The sequence below is a fragment of the Styela clava genome, chromosome 11, assembly GCF_964204865.1.
Source record: "Styela clava chromosome 11, kaStyClav1.hap1.2, whole genome shotgun sequence".
Lineage (NCBI taxonomy): Eukaryota > Metazoa > Chordata > Ascidiacea > Stolidobranchia > Styelidae > Styela > Styela clava.
This window is the reverse complement of record NC_135260.1, coordinates 6,033,571-6,055,999: the sequence shown is the minus strand read 5'-3', so window position 1 is coordinate 6,055,999 and position 22,429 is coordinate 6,033,571. Positions and strand designations below refer to the sequence as shown.

Sequence of the window (22,429 nt, the reverse complement as noted above, 5' to 3'; positions counted from 1 at the left end):
ATTTTTATGCGACGTCTTTTCGCGGATTTCGCTCTGGAAAAGTCTTTGTACAAGCATTCCCTAATATCTGACATTATGTAAAGAGTTATTATTTTTAGAAGGATGGGAGTATTTCTGCTTCGGCACTACTAATCAATCTATTACACCCTGAGTGAGACGGTGGGTATGAAATTTGAACCTAAGGTGTGTAACCTGCGATGCCATCACAGTTAAGTCTATTATTCAAATTTTATACTCACGTAAGCAACCGTCGTCCGTTAGACCAGATCCATAATAGCCAGGCTTGCAGACACATTCATATCTCCCGGTTGACGTTCCGCATCGACAATCAGCAATACCATGGCAACAACTGGTCTCGGTACAGTATTTGTCGCAGTGTGAATCATGATCGATGATGAAGTTTCCTGATTCCAAATCTAGAAGATTATATAATGATGGATAAGCAATAATAAAGAAGAAGGAATGAAGGAAATGGAAGAGACAGAAGAAATTAAGAAAGATTGGAGATACTGGTTCGCTGTTTCTTGACTAATTTTGCGCATTGCTCGATAGAAAATGCAAGTCAATTATTTATATAACAATTAACAATGTACGAATATTACATTGACAGAAGTACTGACTACTAGTGTCGGGGAATCTCGAGACAGTGACTTGACTTCGTTTGGACCCGAGTCGCAATATATCAAAGACTCGACGTTACAGGAGTTATCTATAAATTTAATGACTCGGAATCGTACTCAACTAAAGTAATTCAGTGATTGATTGATTCAGTGATTTGGACTCGAATGACCCGCGTGACTCGACATGACTCGTAACTAGGAGTTTATGGGCTTCTTACCAACACTCCTGATAAAATATTGAAAAAACATAAAGTCTGTTTGAAAGCTGATAAAATACAGTACACGGTGGAATTTTGTAAAAATTAAAAAAAAGAATAGTCAAAACAGCGAAAAACTCAAACAGAACAAAGGCAATTCGTTTTGCAACATTCTTTTTTGCAAAATTGCATATTCCCAACATATTCCAATAGCTTATTCAAAAGACAATCGTCTCAAATTGTCTGCGATAAAAAATGAACAACGGAAATTTCAAGAACTCATCTACGTCACTGCATTACTGTACAGGAAATATTCATCGAATCAACATTCAAGATCAAACACCGAAGTGATTTTTCGATCGTGAGCTTTCGATCTGGTAGCGAGTTAAGAATGTGTATTAGATTTTAGGCGACAATCATATTCAATCAGAATGAGTTAAGACTGTCAAGTCAAGTTTATTTTTCCAACCAGTAAAAAAAAATCATACGAGCACAAATTACGAGAAAACGATAATTACACAGATTTGCTGGGGAAGGGAAGTCACAGGGAACCAAAGCTGGTTATCGAGCAGCGACGCCAGAGATTCTAATATGTAATCAAAAAGTTGGAATTCTAGAGTTTTAAAACTACTGATATTGATGGTGAGTACCGTATGAACTAACACCGCTTACCACTGAGTATTAGATTCGTTGTGTCAGATTTAGGCGCCAATCATATTCTATCACCATGTTAATTTGGTAAGTCATCATTTTCTATATTTGATTAATTCAATACGTTAAGCCCATTTGAATCGGGCTTACATCGCCTTTCTACCCACAATTTTGAGCCGATCAAAAATTCCGTTGGTTGTAGTCATTTTTGCGTGCGCGACCAATTTGCACCGACCAACGATTTGGACTTGTGCACGTGGAAGTATTGACAATTTAATTTTATTATTCGGATCGTTAGAGTCGATACTAGTTTAGGTGTTGTCTGCTTGAAATAGTAACGGGATTGGTGATAACCTGTAAAATACATACTGTTTTCTTAAATGAGACAAAGTCATAGAATTCGAGGAAAAGTAGAAATACTCAAAAACCAAAATATGCTTTATTTAGGGCGCTCCAGAAGAAGTATGTGTAACAATATGGAGGTAACTAATTTTATTCGCCCACTTCACATCAAGTTGTGTAAAGCGACTGAAACCAATGGGCTGAGGGTATATTTACTTGGCTAATACAGACAGTCCCCGAACTCGATATATATCGAAAATAAGGGAGATCGAAATAAATTTATAGCCTAACCCGAACCTGGTACACATACTACGGGAGTACCTTATTTAGACTCCGGAAATATCTAATAATTTCAAAGCTCATTTCTGATTTGTCGAATTGTTTTGCATTTAATATAGTTTATGAACCATTTTTTGTATGAATCAGACCAATACCGCTAAAATGCGGTCGAAACTGCTTGAATTTTTTAATAGCTTTTCTTGTAATATTGTTCCACTTAGTTGCATATTTGTTAAATTTATTTGTCGAGACAAAGAAGTAAGGACAGCAAATATTGATTTTTAAATCGATGGTAATTTACGCATTCGGGTCATATACGGCATTTAATAAATCACAGCAGAAAATTTGGAAAATCATAGTTTTTTGTTTATTTGATTAAAGCTTAGTAATAATTATTTCGGGTATATATATATTTCAGGTCATAGTATTTGTATTTGTATCTGCTATATCTCATGCGCTACAAAGTTCAAACTTTTTCGGAACTTTCTACGATTATATTATATTTAGGAATAGGGGTAATATGTTAATAACCGATAAATTAATAACGCAAGATTTCTATTCTTATGTGAAACTTCCATATTATTAATGCTTTGAACCACTTTAGCAAAATGAACCAGGCTCCTGGCAAGTATGAGAAGCTAGTGAAATTTGGAAAAACCTTTCCGTCACGAAAGGGCAGGTGAGTGAGGTCGTCAGGTGGTAGTCTAGAACGTGGCTGGCTTATATTCTAACTTGTCATCTCAAGTCAAACTTGCGATAACATCATACTAGTGTTAAAAAAGTTACGCAAAAATCAAGATAAAATCTTTCGTCATGGCAACCTTAAAAAAGTAACTGCTGAAAAGCGTCAGTCGTGAAATGTTTAAATGACATTGCACCGAAATTCAATACTGTTAAAAGGTGTCAGTCGTTAAATGTTTTAAGTAGCATTTCATCTTAACTTCTGTTTATTTTGCGTTACTTTTTCAACACCCCGTACACACACACGAATATCATACACTAGAAAGAAGGCTTTTGCCTTTTACACTATACAACTCAAATTTTGAGCCTGCAGCGTAACAATGGGGAAAGCATTCAAATGTTCCGTTTGTTGGCTCGGTAATATAATAATGCTAATATTTTGAAAATCAACAAAAAAAAATCAAAAGTTTATTATCGATGAAAAAATTAAAAAAAAAATGATTATAATATCGAATAATAAAATGAAATATTTTAGAAATAAATAATAATCGATTTCGTTCTAATGTTGATTCGTTACGCCCGTTCTTGTTGAACAAAAAAAAAACTTTTTCTTGGTTTTACTTGATAACCTAACCCAATGAAGTCAATACTTCGTCTGGTAAATCTCTGACATTGCCAAGATTCCCAGAATCACTAACCCAAATAGATAACGTAAAACGAAAATCTGTCTGGTATTTGTCATTCACCATTTACTCAACATTTATCGCGAAATTCTGTCAAACAATACTTTCGAATTTAGATTATCTCGGTAACGCGGATGAAAGTATTTTTAAGGTACACTTGGGGTTAGGAATTACAACGATACTGGGTGGGGGGGGGGGGGAGGTCAACATAAAAATAAACGTCGTCTTAGATGATGGGTAGCTTTATTACATTGAATAGTGTTTAAGAAACAGATTTATATGGTGTTATGCAAATGTATTTGTGCAAGTATTATGAGTATTTTATTTTTGTGGAAGTTTATTCAGGGTTGAGTCACAAGCACTCAATTGAAAGGAATTTGAGCTAATGACAACTCCTGAAGGAATAGCAGAAGCAAAAAATGCAGAAAATATTTTACGTTTCAACTCCAAATTCTTCCGAATCATCAGGCTTTCGAGGGTCAAGTGAGTGAAATCGAAATATAAAAATGATTTTTTTTGAAAACTTATTAGAAAAAAGTGTATTAGAGTAGCAAAAGTTTTACTAAAAATGCGGTGGGTATTAATCTTCATTTTGTCATACATGTATATAAGGAAGCTGTCTACGGTCGTATTCGTAAACCGAAAGCGTTTCGCGTTAGCGCAAAATACAAACGCTTGGGATAGCTTTCAACGTATTTCTATGTGTCGACCATTGCGCGCGTCAAGAAATGATCATTTTACAATGGATAGGAGGAAGGATTATAATATTTTATTACGCCATTAATTTATTAAAAAAATCGTTTGATGTGATCTAAAACGTTCAATTCATGTCGAGAGCGGACAACAATTTGCTCAGCAATTATTGCAAATATCTTGAAATAATAGGCTTTACTAAATAACGCTAGTGGAAGAAACATTCCGAAATGAAGATGAGGCCTTTTCAAGCCCTTAAAAATTTTAACCAATGCGAACTAAATCAGAATATGATTTTTTCTAGTGTGATATTCCACAGTTATAAGTGTACAAAACAGGGTGTCCATAAATTTCTTTTACAATTTCAATTTTGTTATGAAGTCAGTTCTCAATATTTGTTAATATCTTTACTTCATTTAATACATCAATGAGAGTCAAAACAATACAATGTATCGATAAATTTCCTTTGCAATTTTGAAAATTTTAAATCTTCGTGGACACTTTATATAATATATGGAGTGTAATAAAGACAGTTTAGCATTCTGATCGATTATTTTCAAATCTTTCGTGAAATTCTAGATTTTCCACCGATTACGTTGTACGTAGTGAGCATATGGTTGTTGAGATTGTCAAATACCAGCTCTGGAAAATGTCTTCCGCTTTCATTTCTTCTGTTTTTTAGGATCAGACAAACCTAATGCAACCCCATTTGTTGATAGCTGAGCGGTATTTTTAACATTCCGAGAATCGCGTAGAAAAGTAATCCTAGATAACGCAAATCGAAAATCGCGTCTGGGAAATGTCAATAACAATTTAGAAGGACGTTATCGCAAGGATTAGGGAAAAACAAAATACCGTCAAAACAAATTGTGCTGAGTGTGACGACAGAAAGCTGCACTTGTTTCTTGAATTTTTCAAGGTTTATGTCCAGAATGGGAAAGTAAACATTCATTTATCACCTTATTCAGTTGGTTTAGTTGGTTTCTTTTTGTCTATTTCTGCTTCCTTCCTTCCCTATGCATCAATATACATTATTTATTCTCTTTAATGTATCCTTTACGAGTGTGCAAGTGACACTCTTGTTTATGCACTGCTTATATAGTTTATTATGTGATTATTAATAATTCTTGATTCAAATTCAAAACAATTTTTAGGCACCTAGCGAATTGCTTCAAAAATTAAAGTATGGAGAGTATTCCATTTTTTAAGATATTTTTCTGCTTTTGTTTAAACTTTTTTTCGAATATTGTAAGATTTATATGAGTAGAATTTGTAGTTGTACTCTAAAAAATAATAGTTTGATAATTAGGCTGGAAGGGGTATATCGTTGATCTCTATTTTTTTATCTGCTCCTGGGCGATGGCGTTTTATTTTTTTTCGACTATTTTCGAATTTCAAAAGAAGCTAAGAAACGCAATATAATATTTTTATTCTTGTTTTGAGACTGGGATTAAATTGTACCTAATAAATTCATATTGATTTAACAATTTTTCCAAAAGTTTTCCTGCTTGAAAAACCCATCAAAAGCGCTTCCCCTTTTCAGACGTTGCTTCCTTGGATATCCCTCATTGGCGCAATCAAAGGTGTCGATGTGTCGTACCACATCGTTCCGAATTTAAGGCTGTCAAGGTCGTCATATTTTGAGGCCAATTGAGCTGAAAATAAACTAATCAGAGATTCTTTTAATGTCGCTTAAACTGTCATTTTCAGTCGTTAAATTGCGCTTTTAAAAACGGTGTTAAATTACTATTATTTCGATGTATGTATCGGAAATCGTTCTAGAAGACGATCGGAAAATACACCTGGTCACGTGAAAAGAGTTTTTCCCGCCTTTATCGAAGAATTCAAATCTGATAACGGTTTTTAATCACGCGATAACATCTAATAAATGCTCAAATCTTGAAAATTGTTTTGATAGTATTCTACTGTCTTTGCGTTTGAGTGACATATAGGTCTGCATAGGAGCCGCCACAGAATAAATATAGGATGTGGTGAGTAAAAGAGCACCGTATGTGGTCACTGATGATGCCATTAGAATTGCAACTTTCTAATTCCCAAGGTTCGACAAAGATGCATATGTGACTGGAGTAACGGAGCAACTAGAGCAAGGTTATCAGACCAGGGGCCAAACATTTTGCCCACCTAGACTGGCGGGCCATGCAAGTTTGACGGTTAAAGTTACATTTTATGAACAATATTTACTGTGTCACTAAAGAAAAAGTGGAAAACAATAAGCCTCATGCAATAACTAAATTCAATTGCAATCTCAACAAACTTCTTGAGCTATTTTTCAGCTAAAACATCAAAGGTTGGTTTTGATTTGTTTGTGGCAGCATCAGGCAGGCCATATTGAATTACTCAACGGGCCGGATTTGGCCCGCGGGTCGTAGTTCACTCATGTCAGAACTAGATAATTATGCGTTTAATAGATGTTAACAAATTACGAGAATCAATACCCGCCTTACAATTTCCGGTCGCTTTTTCTATTCCGGCTGCAGTTAATTAATTTCTGTCGTTTAAGAATAAATAAATAAACGATAGACAACAGCACTTAATAGGTTTTAGAATCTAAACGATGGATTTAGAATCTAAATCTTGTTAAGTGCTTAAACGGCAGAAATTCTAAAATTTAGATAGTGAACGGGATTTGCTATGAAATCAAGAAAAAAGGTTTGGAAAATTTATTTCTAAACTATTCGTTGCCGTCAAAATTCCTACGCACGTCATCCTATTGAGAAAATGTACTTATGATTTATTTGACATTTTGAATAGTATAATCAATAGTTCGGGTAGTATCTTGCGCGGTAAACTGATGTACGCAAAAATGTTTTCAACGGCAATTATTCGTAATACGTAATGCGAATTGTACGCTTTCAATTCAGGTATTAAATTGTACCTATGTTCCCATATATAGCTTTATATGAATACATATGCAGACATATAAGGAAGTTAAACAAGCGATCAAAGGGGCTGAATAGGCCTAATTTCTCAGCATAAAATGGCCTTATATAAGGGAAACTGTAGACTGATTGCCAAGCAATATGTGCACGTGCAAATCACAACAAAGTAGGATTCCCACGCTAAGCCACACAAGACGTTTGGCAATCCGCAATAATATTTTAGAGACAGAAAGTTACCCTCAAGGTTGCTATATGCCCCCAATAGGAATTGCAAAAATTCTCCAATGGTTATTCAAAACGAGCACTCCTATCTGTTTGTTATACACATGGCAGATTTATGAATTGGAAATTCTAGTTCGATAGTATTACTATATACAAAGTGTTCATAAAGTCCCTTTACAATTTAAATTTTGTTAGGAAGTCAGTTCTCAATATTTTTTAACCAGGTTTGTTGTTTTCAATCAGTGATTGTTTATATAGTATCGATAAATTTCCTTTGCAATTTTAAAAAATTTCAAAACATTATGGACACTCTAAATATATTTTGAATACAGTACATCGGTTTTGGCGTATACAATTATACATCGTATACTAGATTACCTGAAATTTGTTGATATGATGTTAATAATTAAAATGCGTTTTTAAAAGTTTGAACCGGGCAATAACACATTTTAACACACACGCCACCTCTGCACTTCCAAGCGAGCTCGCAAGCACGGCCGTTTCTATTTCAAAGTATGAAATATGAATTCAAATGGGGAAATAACCCGGTCAATAGCCAAACAGATTCACAACTGTACGCACCATTTCAGTTGGGTAAGATTTAAATTGTATATGATTCTGATTTGAATAAATCGTGTAAATATAAAATTGATTAGCCCTTTCGTTGCACAAAAATGCAATTTTTCACAACAAAAATTTAGCAAAATGACCCACATATTTGGCGTCTTAATATTACTTTGATTATACACGGCGTAATAAAGTCCCGTTGCAATTGATTAAGTGCAATTTGTGAATATTTCATTTCATTTAATACATCTGTGATGGCCAAAACAATATATGGTATCGATAAATTTTAAAAATTTTAAAAATTATGGACACCATATGCATCATTTTTAATAATTGCACATTCGATAAATATTCAGCATCGCAGAAAATCAAATTGCTTATTGTTATTCTCTGTACTTTGTTGAAAGATGAATTCCATCTCTATGCGAAATCCATGAATCACCTAATTATAAACCACATCAGGTTCCATATGACAAGAAGCGTTTAACCTCAAACTCAGATCTCGTCTTCAGATCAAAATAGACCGTAACTTCAAAGCAGCTATATATCTAATACTTATGATTGAAATAGAACTTGCATTATCCAAGATGAGGTGACATTGCCGAAGGATATTTGTGACTGCGATATCTTGTAATATAGCAGAGGTGTGCAAACTGCGACCCGCGGACCAAATGCGGCCCACGAGGAAAAAATAAGCGGCCCGCGGAGGAGTGCCAATTCTGAATGGTGTGCTGCCGAAGGAAACGAGTTTTTAATTTAGTTTAATCTAGTGCGAGTAATTCTAACCCCTTTGCATTACAGTGCTATAATCTATATATCATATTTCTGATGCCAGTATTTCTTAGATACTGGGAAGTCTTCTCGTGTAAATCTTGATTAGTTGGACAGATTTAGATCAAGGCGCTGTAAGGTGGGAAATAAGAAAATATCTCATGATTTTTTTGCATAAACAATCGATATCAAATATACGTTAAATTGTTTTTTATTATCCTATGTTGGTGTATAATATTAAATAATCTATTCTATGACGTCATAGTGCCCAAAAAGCAAGCTTGTGCGAAGCGAACAACTTATATCAAAAGATCAATCCCCAAAATTTTTGTGCCTTCAACTACTATAAAACCTATGTTAAATAAAAGCGCGGCAGCAGTTTCACCAAGTTATTAGTAGGTGGCCCTCCTGTATTAAGGTCGCGCGCCCCTGTTATATAAAATATTTTCAAAATTGTAAACGACAAAACTAGCATGTGCTCGCCCACACAGAATCGAAATTATGAAAGTTGTCTTGTCTAAAGGTATAAAACGAAAATCTATTGCACAATCTGGCCGAATAAAACGAGCTAATTAATGTTTGCCACTTCTTCTTCATACCACGGCACTGTTCAACTAATTCATCATGTTGTCGGAACAGATAGTTCAAACAAAAGAATGATGATTATTGTTATTATAGCATATTTGTTATTGTATCTGTTGTTTAATGCTTCGAGTCTGTCGTGTATCAGTGTTTACTAACGCTTACTACACCACCAAGTCTTTATATGGTTTGTCGCTATTGGTGTTTTGTAGTTTAAATTCGTAAATTTTCAAATATTTTGATAATTTGCTGCCACTCAATCTTATCAATTATTAATAAAAAAGCATTGAGTTTCATAACGATATTGTCGTATTCTCCCCATTTTGAGTGATTGCATGACATTCGCCACTGGCAAAAAAAATGATCTAAAATGATTGCTTCCTCACCACATGTTACACTGTCTTATGCTTATATTTTGATTTTTCTTAGTTTTGCGGCATCGCCATTTATCATAATTTCTCTTTATTCCTAAACCATCATTCTCAATTTCTCAAAATTCACTTTCCAGGTATTTTGCGTAATTTAGTAATCCATGCGCGTTTATTGTGATTCACAATACCACATAAGTCCCAATTGAATGACACAATAAGAAAACAAACACAATCAAATATTCATGAAGATGCCTCGCCGTGACATTGACCGTGACATCATAACATCAGCTGATTAATGACGTCATAAAAACGCTCTCAAAGTTCAATTCTAAACGGATTTTACGGCATAAAATTGAGTATGCATAATAGATTTTGCAAATTTTGCTACACGGCAGTATTATGACGAACGAGCTGAAAAAGTTGGTTGTCGAGATGGAGGGTAATACTAATTTGTACTTGTTCATTGTTTTCTTTGTTCCTGGGCAAACAAACGCGTTTAATTACATGAGTATTGCGTAATCGAGCATGCGTTTGCATTGGAGAACAACAAAAATATCATATTTCTGATGCCAGTATTTCTTAGATACTGGGAAGTCTTCTCGTGTAAATCTTGATTAGTTGGACAGATTTAGATCAAGGCGCTGTAAGGTGGGAAATAAGAAAATATCTCATGATTTTTCTGCATAAACAATCGATATCAAATATACGTTAAATTGTTTTTTTATTATCCTATGTTGGTGTATAATATTAAATTAGATTCGTTTTAGAGAAAAGCGGGCAGTTTTTCAAATTAGAAACAAATAACTAGAATTGTGTAAGCTAATTAATGCTTTACATGCAGCTGAAACATCATTATTAATAATTTTTAGGTTCAAACGGGGAAACAATTTGGTAATAATAGAATATTTGCTTAATCAAAACAAGATGGCAGCCTTGTTGTAAACTGATTGAATAAATAATATATTTCATTTATTGCAAAAAACTTTTTTGGCAATTTTATAAATTTTTTGATTTATTATCTATTCTTTATTATCCACAATCATCAATTTAATATTAATCAGATACTTTATTGATGAAAGCCATATGGATAACATTTTTATTACATCAATATTAGTGAAATTTTCTTTCAGAAGGGGATGTTTTCGGCGATTTTATGTATTTATCGATTTCTTATATTTTAAATATCATTCATAATTATCGTCGCCGGATATGGCATTCGTAATTCTTGTAGCATCGTGGGAAATAATCTTTTCATTACTTGACGCAAGTAACATTTTTACGAAATGTTTTATTTTAGTGATGTATTGGAAGCCAGATGACTGTTATTGTTTTGGTTGCAGTGCAGCACCAGTCTTTTTTTCCTTTATTTTTTTTTCTTTATAATTATTGTCGCTGGATATGGAATTCATACTTCTTATTTATGTCACAACATGGCCATTATGGCCGGCAAACGAGGGAGAGTACAACAAATAAATTAGTTGTGGTATTTTTGGTAGGGTTATAAGATATGTCATTTTATTACCGGGGCGCAAGTATTTGGACACATTTCCTATTGAATCGAAACTTCGAGTGAATGGGAAGAAAAATAGAATGTTGCAAATTTGGGCGCTCCAGAAGTATGTGTACCAATATGGAGGTAACTAATTTTGTTCGCCTACTTTACATCAAGTTGTATAAAGGGACATTGGTAGCGGGTATATTCACTTGGCTAACACAGACAGTACCCGTTCTCGTAATAGAACTAAAATAGGGAAAATCGGAATAAAATTATGGCCTAACCCTAAGCTGGTACACGTACTACGGGAGTGCCCAAATTAAATATATAATGGTTTTGCTTAGAAATTGCGACGGCATGGATTTCATCTTTTTGAGCTCGACACATAATCTTATTTTGCCATTCGCGGGGACTAGACGAAACGCAAATTGACGACGTTTCATCATTTACCGGAAATTTTGCCAAAATCTCCGAACGGGAAAATATCGCCAAATGTATTTTTTAAATTTACTTTTAGTTAGCAGTAAAATATCCAAAATTTTGAACAGCGTACGTGAGCTTGACATAGGTATAAATGGATATTCAAATTATCGGGGTTGTTTGAAGGTTTTTCAAATCAGCATTCAAACAGACAGAGACAGTGCGGTAACTAATGCAAGGATTACTGTATTGATATAAATACAATTCTGTTTGTACATCTGATTGCATTTTATAAATACTCAGTTATAGATGGTCGAATTCGCCAGTTCAGCAGCAGGTCAGTTTTGTTAGCATTTTGTGTTACGACAGCGTTAAATTGAAAGTAAATGTGGGGCCACTTTGGTATGCGATCTCTGCGGATGTGTGATCCCATTGTTTGCATGTTTTTTTTCAAAACAGCGTACAAACAGACAGAAACAGTGCAGTTGTCGTGCAACAATTCTGTTTTTACATTTTTCCGCAATTTTCTAAATACTCCAGAGTCTAAATCCTGGAGGTTGAAATCGTCAGTTCAGCAGCAGTTCAGTTTTGTTAGTATGTTTTGTTACGGCAGCGTTAAATTGAATGTAAATGTGGTGCCTATGTGGTACGCGATCGCGGCTGTGTGATATGTGTGTATGTGGCTATTGAAAAAACAGATACAATATTACGACCCAAGAGGCCTCGCGAAAGACTATTCAGTCGTGTCTATCGTCTTTGATAAGAGTGAGTGCAACAATTCCCAATTCATACCTGATTCTATTCTATAATTCAATTTTTTTTATTACAGCTTACAATTTTAAACTTATTAAAGGAAATAAAACCTTAGCAAATATCAAAACGTGGATATTTTTGAAGTATCAGAACACGTTTCAAAAGAACCATGAATTATAGCAATATCCATCCCAGAAATTCAATTGCAAATGCACCATCTGCGAAGAAAAAGTTTGAAAAGCTCTCAAGTGGAAACAGCACATCAATGAATATTGAAATCTCGTATTTAAATATTCGAAATAGTGAAAATAAAGCGGAATGGATAGAGGATTCTCCGTATAATCATCATGAATGGATAATATGTGAAGTGATACATCTTGTGTGTTTCTTCCTTGCTTTATATATGCTGTATGCTCTTGTACATTTCTACACCGTACAGCAGAGACATCGAATCTATTCTGGTGAGAGCGATAATTTTTAATAAATTTTGATTGAAATTATTCGCGCAATACCATCTTTTTATTTAATTTAATAACACTTCAAATCATGAAATATTTATGCATTTTCTGTGTATTTTTTTTTATTTCTCTCTGCGCAAAGTCCTGAGCCTTAAACCTATCAGTGATAGATGGGACCAATGATAGAAAAGTTTTAAACGAGCGCTGACACGCTATAAGGCATTCTTCTGACAGAGATGTCGTTGGCAGAGATGTCATTTATCTTAATAACAAAATGACTTTAAATCTTACAATATTTGGACAAAATTTGGCGTCTTTTGAATGCATTTACCTATAGAAACGTCAAAGCCTTCCGCTAAAAGCGGTCTAAATAATGCTAGAAAATCCCCACTGACACATTAAGAAGCATTCTTCTGGCAGAGATTCATTACATAATGGTTGGCAAAAAAACTTGAAACCATTTTATCAATTTTGAACTTTCCACGTATCCCTCAAACAGTAATACCGCGCATATGCTCAACTTTCATCATTTAAAGCAGTTGTTTCCAACCTTATTTGCGTTAGATTCATCCATTCGAATAATTATGCGCTTCCCGATTTCGTACAGTTTTAAGTAGTTTTTAATATGTGCATAAATATGTATCGTAGTGATAATAAAAAACTAAAAAATATAATACTACAACAAATACAAACCAAAGCCCCCCCCCCCAAAAAAAAAAAAAAAAAAACACGACAAAATCCCGCCACGGAGAGTATAACTCCTCAGATGGGGATATGTGGATTTAACTCGAAAATTATGGAATGTTACCAATCACAAGATTAAGTTGGGGCCGGGCATAGGTCACCTCATAAAAATATTATTGAAGAATTTTATCACGTGCCCCGTGGATGGTGACACCAATTTTACCTGGGTTTAAAACATTTGGCTTTTGAACAATTTTTTAAATACTATAGTGTACTTTACATATTTTTCACAGTAATTGTCGATTTAATTTCGAAGGTATTGCACAACTTGTTTTGTCCGTCCTATTCTCACGCGAATAGAATATATTTGCGACAAAATGACAAACTCGAAATATTTTGCAAAGATATGTCCTCAAAACAAACTTTTAAAGACGTAAAAAATTCAATATACATGTTTTGTAAATTTGAAACCTCATTACCCCAACTAGGGTGAAGTTACCCCAAAGTTATCCCAAGTGTCATAAGGTGACAAATTTAACAATGATAAATTACCAGTAAATATTTGTCAAATCTGAATTTTCAAATTATTTGCAAGAGGAATTAAGAGTCATATTCTCCCAAAATACTGTTTTTGTTTTCACTCGTACGAAGCTGATTGTGAATCCCCTGTTCTTTGGAACTTGCTGGGCAAACCAAATTATCAAATGATATTAAAACTCCACTTGTGCTACATAATGATATTACATACTTTTGAATCGAGGCTTTGGGTTATTGTTAAAGCAGGTTACCTATTGACATTAGACTGCTTGTTATCACATCACACCTGACACATACTGTTGCGTCATAAGAAACCACTTAACTTGAAACACATTTCTAAACGGTAATGGCGTGAACACACAGCGTTATTGTGACAAATCCAAGGTTATTGATACTTTGCAGTTCGCAAGATAAATTATTGACTAAAGAATAATTGTTGAATTGAACTAAATTTAACTCGCTTTTTTAAAAGTGTGACTATGTTTTCTTGCGTACGGCTAGAAAAGAATATTGTCCCGTTAAATACATTAAAAAGCCTCTTAAAAAATTGAAAATAAGTACATTTGCAGAAACGAAAAATTGACTGGTAATAAAATCGTCGCTCCCGTAGTATGTGCACCAGGAAGACGCACAACCTGAACCCTAACATGGTACACATACTATGTTCAGGTTGTGCGCCATCTTGGTGCATATACTACCGGAGCACCATAAAATCAGTGGATTGTCTGGATGCAAATCTGCAAACTTGAAAATGGTAAATTATGAGTGAAAACGAGCTTTACGGAGACAACCGTTAAACCGCATCAGACAGAATAAAACAAAACAGTAGACTACTTGATATGGGAGAAGTACGTACGCTACTAAATAGGGGGTATCTATTGGTACAATGCGCGAGTATATAGTCTTACCAACGACTTATCATAGCAATTATTACCGTATATCCTCAAAAAGTTTAAAACTCAAAAAAGTTGACAAACTAAGGGGTCGTCTTACACGCGTATACATAACAACAATGGTTATCATATTCATTAATTCCCTTCGCAAACCATTTGATGTGAAACGACATGCTACGACTTCGCTTATATGCGAATTTATCGTTACAGACCGAGATCGAAATTTGAAATGTCCTAATGACGGCGCATCCAATTTCTTACGATTAAGCATTTAATCGCCCATTACCGCAGCTGAGCATCGAATACAAACAAATTAAAAATAAATACGTTGCAAATTTTGGTTCGAGTTAAATTTACGGACCTAATGTGTAAATAGGGGACCTTGCATACATAAAGCTAGTTCCAGGGTAGGAAAACATGCGTTTCGTGTGCGTTCAAATCAACTTCATACTTATTACATTTTAAAAAAAATTATTAATCTCTTTTAATTCATTCATTTTTTTTTCTTCTACTTCGTAGGTCGTTCAAGCGGAAGTAGATGGCTTGAGAAAATGTGTATTATGTCGACCGTGTGCGCCATCGTCCGGTTTACCAACAACCAATATTTACTGTTCACTTGGTGGCATGAAAGGGACCATTGCTCTGTTGTGCTGAACATCAGCATCGCGTTGTATTTTGTATCTATGTATCCGATATATTTCTTTCTCTGGCTGAGACAGGTGGGTTGAAGCAAACTTTGCTATTTTTGCCAGTCTGACTTGATAAAATTTGATCAAATCGCCACAGAAAGGGAGATCGAGTCAATACTTGAGTAATTATGAAAATTGATAATAAAGCAATATATATATTTGCCTTGCTTAAATTTATTTTGCTAAACACAATACGACTCCTAACTATCCTTCATTGACAAAAAACGATCATCAGATCTATATGAACTAATACACGGAATAAAAATGTCCCGTGAGCGCGTACTTCACTTGTTTAAATCAGTCTCATTTATTCCTAAGCGAATTCGCGTAACTTTGTATTGAGCAAATGTCCATAAAAATAAAGCCGTCTTCGTGAGTTTACAAGGGCTTTAAATTTATTAAACCTAATCTTATATGATAAAATACTTATACTTATTCAAAAATTGGGTAAAATTTATTAGAGTATAATAATATCACTTATAGCGCGATCAGTTAGCCAATTATTATACCTATTCATAAATAATGCGCGGACATGCAAGGAAAATATGAGATCTTTAACCTATCAGAGTTGTAATTCAAAGTCATTTAATTTTCTGGCTAAAAATGTTGACAATTCTTTTCTGACAATTTTTTGTTTTGTGTTTCCAGAGAATCTTCTATTCCAATCAAGCGTTGAAGCATCTCTACAACAAATTTACAAGATTTTTAAGTTGGGCAACAATTTTCTGCTTTTTCGTCCTTACTGGGGTGTCCATGGTCTTATTTGTCGTTGACAGAAAAAACAGCGCATCGGGTAGAGTTTGTGGCGACCATTACCATCACCATATAACGACAAATGGACCTGTGAACGACACAACGACAGCCAACGAAACACTGTCAGAATTTACTTTTTACAATACGTCAAAAAAATATCATCTACAAGGATTGCAAGTTAACACTATCGCTGGATTAATTGGTGGACTAATTCAGGTAATCTTCGGAACATTTTATAGAGCGTAATGCGAAACAAAAAATTGTTTACCTTGTTAAAAACCGTTAAATACGGCTTCCTCTACCATCAAATCTATGCTGCCTAAAACAAATAACTAACTAATTCCGTACACGACATGGAATGGTAACCGAACGAGAGACCGTGGTTCCCCATATGGTTAAGCCGTCTTATCGGTTTTCCTCATCTCTGGGATGAATATGTAAATCCTATCTTATCCTAATAAAGGTACAAAACTTTGCAATAACGTAGCGATCAACTCCCACAATCAATTTGAGGTACTCCTGAAGTATGCGTACCAAGATGGCGGACACTGGAAAGTAGTATGTGTACCAGATTAGGGTTAGGCTATATTTTAGGTACACATACTACAGGAGTCACTTGGCTAGTTCCCGAACTCGTAATAGAACTAAAATAAGGAAAATTGAAATAAAATCATGGCCTGACCATGACCTGGTAGACATACTACGTTTCTCCATTAATAAAGACTCGAGTTATCTAAATAAAATGAATAGTATTCAACTAACCGTCAATGAGATCTACCTCTCTTACTGACTCGACTTTGAACTAGAACCCGATTACAAACTCGTATGACTCGCGTCTCGGGGTTTCGGGTCTTCCAGAGGCGTAGCCAGGAACTTTAAACTGAAAGGAGGGGGGTCTAAAGTTTCTAATTGAAATTCAACATCTTGTGATTTCAGCTTAGTAATATAGTTTTTTTTTATTTCGTTTCAGACTTCTTTCCTCGTGTTATTTCTCTACCCGATAATGGATAACAAACTTCGAGCAGTCCGCAACCTCAACATGCATTGCCACCACTCGCTTATGAAACTTATCCGGAGAACATTTTTACTATCCGGAGTCTGCATATTCTCAGATGTGGGAATTGCCCTCGGGGTCAAAGGTATCCATGCGTTGTTCCCGGAAGCGGTATTTGCACCGTTGGCGATGTACGACATCAATTTGGTCATAAATATCGTTTGCATAGTTGCCACATTTCGTCATTGGAGGAAAATGCTTTTTCCCTGGTTGTATAATTGCTTTGGGAGAAGCTTATTAAATAACAGTACCAGAAAATACTATCTCGAACACAGAGTATCTAGATTTACAAGTAGCAATGGCGGAGGCACCATATCATCCCCTGGCGATCGATTTAATCGCGATTCATCTCGCAGAGGGGCGGATGAAATAAAACTCAAAAAAGCCCAAGTTGTTGACGTCCTCGTGAGAAACGAAGATGGGGAAAATGGCGAAACAAATGAAAAAATGAAAATAGAAACTGGAAATGTTTCTGACGTTGAAACTGAAGAAACTAATGGCAATTACATTCCAACAAGAAAATACCGCGCAAATTTTTCCCCAAAAACTTTTAGACCTGGTAACATAAATGGTTACAAATACAGGCGAACATACTCAGCGGGAGAAAGCGAGATGCCAAGTAAAACATTCACTATGATGAGCGGGACTCCGATATACGCAAGCTCTCACCTTTCTTTCAGATCTAAGAAAGCTAAAAATGTGGTAACGACCAAATTAGTTTTAAAATCAGAGTCGTTCCTACTCATGGACAGCCCAACAAAGTCTAACAGTGCTTGAAACCTTTATATTCGTCTGGGGTTTGTCACAATGTTGGTTAGTTCTGTCAACCGATTCACCGATGACCCTTTATGACCCAAGGTGTAAAAGTTGGACATTACAAGTCGATTGGAATTAATTCAAATCGAATTTCGACTTTTAAATGTAGCTGGAATAGAAATTTTGCGTTTTTCGACAAATATTTGTTTCTTTTTAAAATTTTTGTAGTTTATTTCACTTTGAAGTGTTTAGTTTTGAATTTTTTGCAAAATAATAAAACACAGTTTTGCATAAACGTGAATGATTTTATCACCATGAAATAGACAGGAAAAGTTTGTCCAACCTATTATTTTCCAAGTTAAATGGCCTTTGGGTACTCCCGTAGTATGTGCACCAGATTGGGGTTAGGCAATAATTTTCGATATTCCGATTTTCCTTATTTTAGTTCTATTACGAGTTTGGGGACTGACTGTGTTAGCCAAGTGAATATCCCCCTGCCCACAGGTGTCAGTCCTTATACACAACTTGATGTAAAATAGACGAACAAAATTAGTTACCTCCATATTGATACACATACTTCTGAAAACACCGACCTTTGGACTAGTTCTTTCAAACCAAATTAATTAGACATGTAATCAGAAACTTTAATTTTCATGTCCCTAAAATCAATCAAGTCTAATAAAATAATCCGATTTGCGTCAAAACCATCACACGCTAGACGACAGATGTTTTATAATATATATTATATAATAAAATATGGTTTAGGTAATTCTGCGTTACATAAGAAATAATAATATTATTTACAGTAAATCAAAACGTTTCCCGACCGAGAAGGAATTTATCCCCAGAGGGGGGGATTCTTTGAGGAGGGATTTTGCTCCGTAATTGCCGTGGTATTACTATTATTCTTTCGTTTTTGATTATTACTTCAATACTTATTTATGAACAAATTATACATTACTTGAATGTAAAAAATGTGGGAGTGCATCTTGCGGAGATTATCCTGTAGTATGTGTACCAGGTTAGTGTTAGGGCAAGATTTTAGTCCCATTTTACTTATTGTAGTTCTATTACGAGTTCGGGGACTGTCTGTGTTAGCCAAGTGAATATACCCCCTGCCCATAAGTTTCCATTCCATTACACAACTTGATGTATAGTAAAGTGAGCAAACAAAATTATTTACTTCCATATTTGTACACACATTTCTGGAGCGCCCTAAAATCAATTAAATCCAAAAAAACTAATCCGATTAGCGCCAAATCTACCACACACTAGTCGACAGATGTTTTATGATATATTGCATAACAAAATTTGGTTTTGTTAATTTCATCTGCATTTCATGAAAAATAATAATATCATTTTACAGTCTATGGTGTCCGTACGTTGAGTATATTTCAATATTTTATATAAAATAACAGGGATAAGGATGGATGGGCATATGGTCTCAATCGCCATTTGAATGGCCTTTTCCGGAATGGGCAATTTATCACAAATATTAATTAGAAAAGACGATATTCGAGAAATATTCGAATCTTAAGAAAATATACACCAGCATAGTAAAACTATTATATCTTTTATGAAGAGTGACAAAATATAAAAATATTAAAAAAAATAACAAACTCAGTAAACAATAAATTTTAGTAAACTCAAATCTTACATGAAAAATAATAGTTTTATTGCATGTTTAAACTAGCTAGTCATCGGTTAGGTATGCACTAAATTGGACCATTCTCGGCCCAAGCGTGTATATTACCAGTAGGAAAATTGTCTCGCGTTTCATTCAGGATTAAAATACAACTGCAAAATTATTGTATATTGTGCAAAACTATATCAAACTTCGGGTCATATATGCAGGAATACTAGGTTCGTTCATTTTGTATTGAGGAGTAAGGGTCATTTACTTGACCCGTGTTGAACTCGAGTCTATATTTGGCGCTCCAGAAGTATGTGCAACAAGATGGCGCACAACCTGAACCCTAACCTGTTACACATATGTTCAGGTCGTGCGCATATGTCTTGGTGCACATACTTCTGGAGGTCCCTCTGTTTATCAAATATTGGAAGAGACTTAAGTCAAATAAATTGGAGTTATATAACGCATTGGTATTCAATATTTCATGTAAAATGTATGAATCTTAGTCATTATGTAAATGACAATGATAAATATACAAAAACAATTGAATTTTGTTTCGTATTCAATAAGCCGACTTGTGTTACGTGATTGAATTTGAAATGAAAGCTAATGAACTGCCAATCAAGTTAAATGCAATTTCGCGCGGTTGCGTAACCATCAAACAAATATTGTTTTGTTGAAATCCTTAGAGAATTAAGTTTGTATATATAATGGTCATTTCAATTGAAGTGGCCATAAGCGTTAGCTAGGTATGGAATTGATATGTTGATAAAGCTTACTAAGAACAGAAGTTACAAAATTCAAAGTTTTTAGAAAGAACCTGGGGTCTGTATGATAATGTCATCGCGGCAGATTAGAGATTTGACATGATATGATAAATTTTACAGTCACCTATGTCAAGAGTTAGGAATAGGGCCGGATATATGGCCTTAATCATCATTTGAATGGCCCGCTCTGTCGAGTGTTATTGGGCTGCTCTTTGTACAGCAGGTTATAAGAAGCGGTGGAGATATGGTACCAATCGCCATTTGAATGTCCTACATCGTAATGGGCACATTGGACAGCTATATAGACGGTGGGATTGATTTCTATACGGATGAAGTAAATTTGTTAAACCAATACGACTATTCTTTTAAAATTGTACATATTTCTTGCACTTTTATCCGCCTCTATATTTCACCTTATTCAATGAAAGGGCAGACCCTCGCGATGCATTGATGCTTCCAATAAAGGCTTCTTTGTGATGAACGGTATAAAACGGCAACTGTACCTAGCGTGATATAACTTAGGTCGCAATGCCGAACCGATAAAAGCTCAGTCGTGACGGACGGACGACCCATAGCGTTGGTCTTATTATTATTATCAAGTTTTACCTGAACGTATATCGACTTTCGCAAAGTACGAAACGATATAGATGAATATGCTGTAATATTTCATTTAAATCCCCTCAAATTATACATTGGTACTTAGAAATTTCATTTCAATTTTTGGTACTCCCGAAGTATAAAATTATGGCCTAACCCTAACCAGGTAAACATACTACGTTCCGGTGTCCGCCACCTTGGTTCACATACTTCGGGAGTACCCAAATTTTAGGCAATGAAGATGATATAGTCAGATGATAACTCTGAACTCTAATTTCTCTATATGTAGCTGCGGACGGTAAAGGAATAAGAAATTAAAACATCTCAATTTTATTTCCCATTATGAGAACAGACAACAAGTGAATGCCATTGCTGACCCATTTGGACCGCATGCGAATCGCCACATATTTTTGACCACCTTTTCTGCAATAAATTTGCCGTAAATAAACACCACTTACTTAATTGTGTGCAGAAACCTATATGACCTGCGGGCGCATTTTTCATCCAATTTTCTCCTTTTGGCAATTTCTGAGACCAACAAAACTCAAACAAAATGATTGCCATTTCCAACCCGACATTAATCTTGTAGAAAGGGAAAATTAACATAAATCGCAAGCGACAGAAAGCGTAAATGGCTATACAAAGAGTCATAGTCTGTTGCGCTGCATAATTTCTATCGAGAAATTACATATTTCTCCTTATCCTAGTGCTGCACTTAGTAAATTTCATCGTCATACGTTTATTATGTTAGCATGTTCAGCACCAGTTGGTCGCTTGAGTGACCAAGCCAAAAATTAATTTTATATGTGGTAAAGTATTCAGAGTTTTCGTGAAGATTCGACCAATCATATTCACACTCACTCACTGTACTCAAGAAATTGGTCTAGTACAAAACATTTGGAGAGATGTAGATATAATGGTAGAAAAGTTTTAGGATTTAAACCAAAGGTGCAAAGAGTACTGAAGTATTAGTCAATCTCATAAAAAGCTATTATAAATTTGGTCAAGCAGGTTATGCGCCGGGTTTATGTGGCCACAATACCGTCTTATTTTTCAACGCAATTTGTACGTTTGGATGTGCGTCGAGTTTAGAATCTTCGATCTTCAAGGCTATCTGATTTCAAAACAATTACAACTGTCTCATTGAAAGTGTTCTAGTGTTTTAGTATTCTTAAACATAAAACGTTCAGTTTAGTTTTCAATATTTTTTTTCAATATATACGTGAATAAAGCCCAAATTGATAGACAAATTCGGCGTAAATTTCGATGTTAATAATAAGACTCTCGCGTATAATAACAATCTGCTTTTCACTGAAATTGTATTTAATTCACAATAAAACAAGGCATAGGTTAGATTTAGTGATATATTCTGATGTATGAG

General features: G+C 34.8%; 2 protein-coding genes across 3 annotated transcripts in view; one reads left to right on the top strand and one right to left on the bottom strand.

Moving 5' to 3' along the window:
* LOC120347382 (sushi, von Willebrand factor type A, EGF and pentraxin domain-containing protein 1-like) overlaps positions 1 to 22,429 on the bottom strand; it is a 136,397-nt gene that overhangs the window by 103,342 nt on the left and 10,626 nt on the right. For both annotated transcript variants that reach the window (XM_039417309.2, XM_078117588.1), the window contains exon 8: positions 240 to 416. In XM_039417309.2, the coding sequence (XP_039273243.2) occupies positions 240 to 416 (177 nt within the window). The remainder of the gene's footprint in view (positions 1 to 239; positions 417 to 22,429) is intronic.
* Positions 12,283 to 18,360, top strand: LOC120347385 (uncharacterized). Its single transcript, XM_039417312.2, has 4 exons — positions 12,283 to 12,688; positions 15,319 to 15,518; positions 16,137 to 16,457; positions 17,212 to 18,360. Exons 1-4 carry the CDS (start codon positions 12,397 to 12,399, stop codon positions 18,070 to 18,072), a joined length of 1,674 nt encoding a protein of 557 aa, XP_039273246.2. The 5' UTR covers positions 12,283 to 12,396; the 3' UTR covers positions 18,073 to 18,360.

Coding starts and splice junctions, on each gene's coding strand:
- LOC120347385 (XM_039417312.2), top strand. CDS start 12,397: ATGAATTATAGCAATATCCATCCCAGAAATTCAATTGCAAATGCACCA. Junction 12,689..15,318: donor GAGACATCGAATCTATTCTG/GTGAGAGCGATA, acceptor TCTACTTCGTAG/GTCGTTCAAGCGGAAGTAGA. Junction 15,519..16,136: donor TCTTTCTCTGGCTGAGACAG/GTGGGTTGAAGC, acceptor TTGTGTTTCCAG/AGAATCTTCTATTCCAATCA.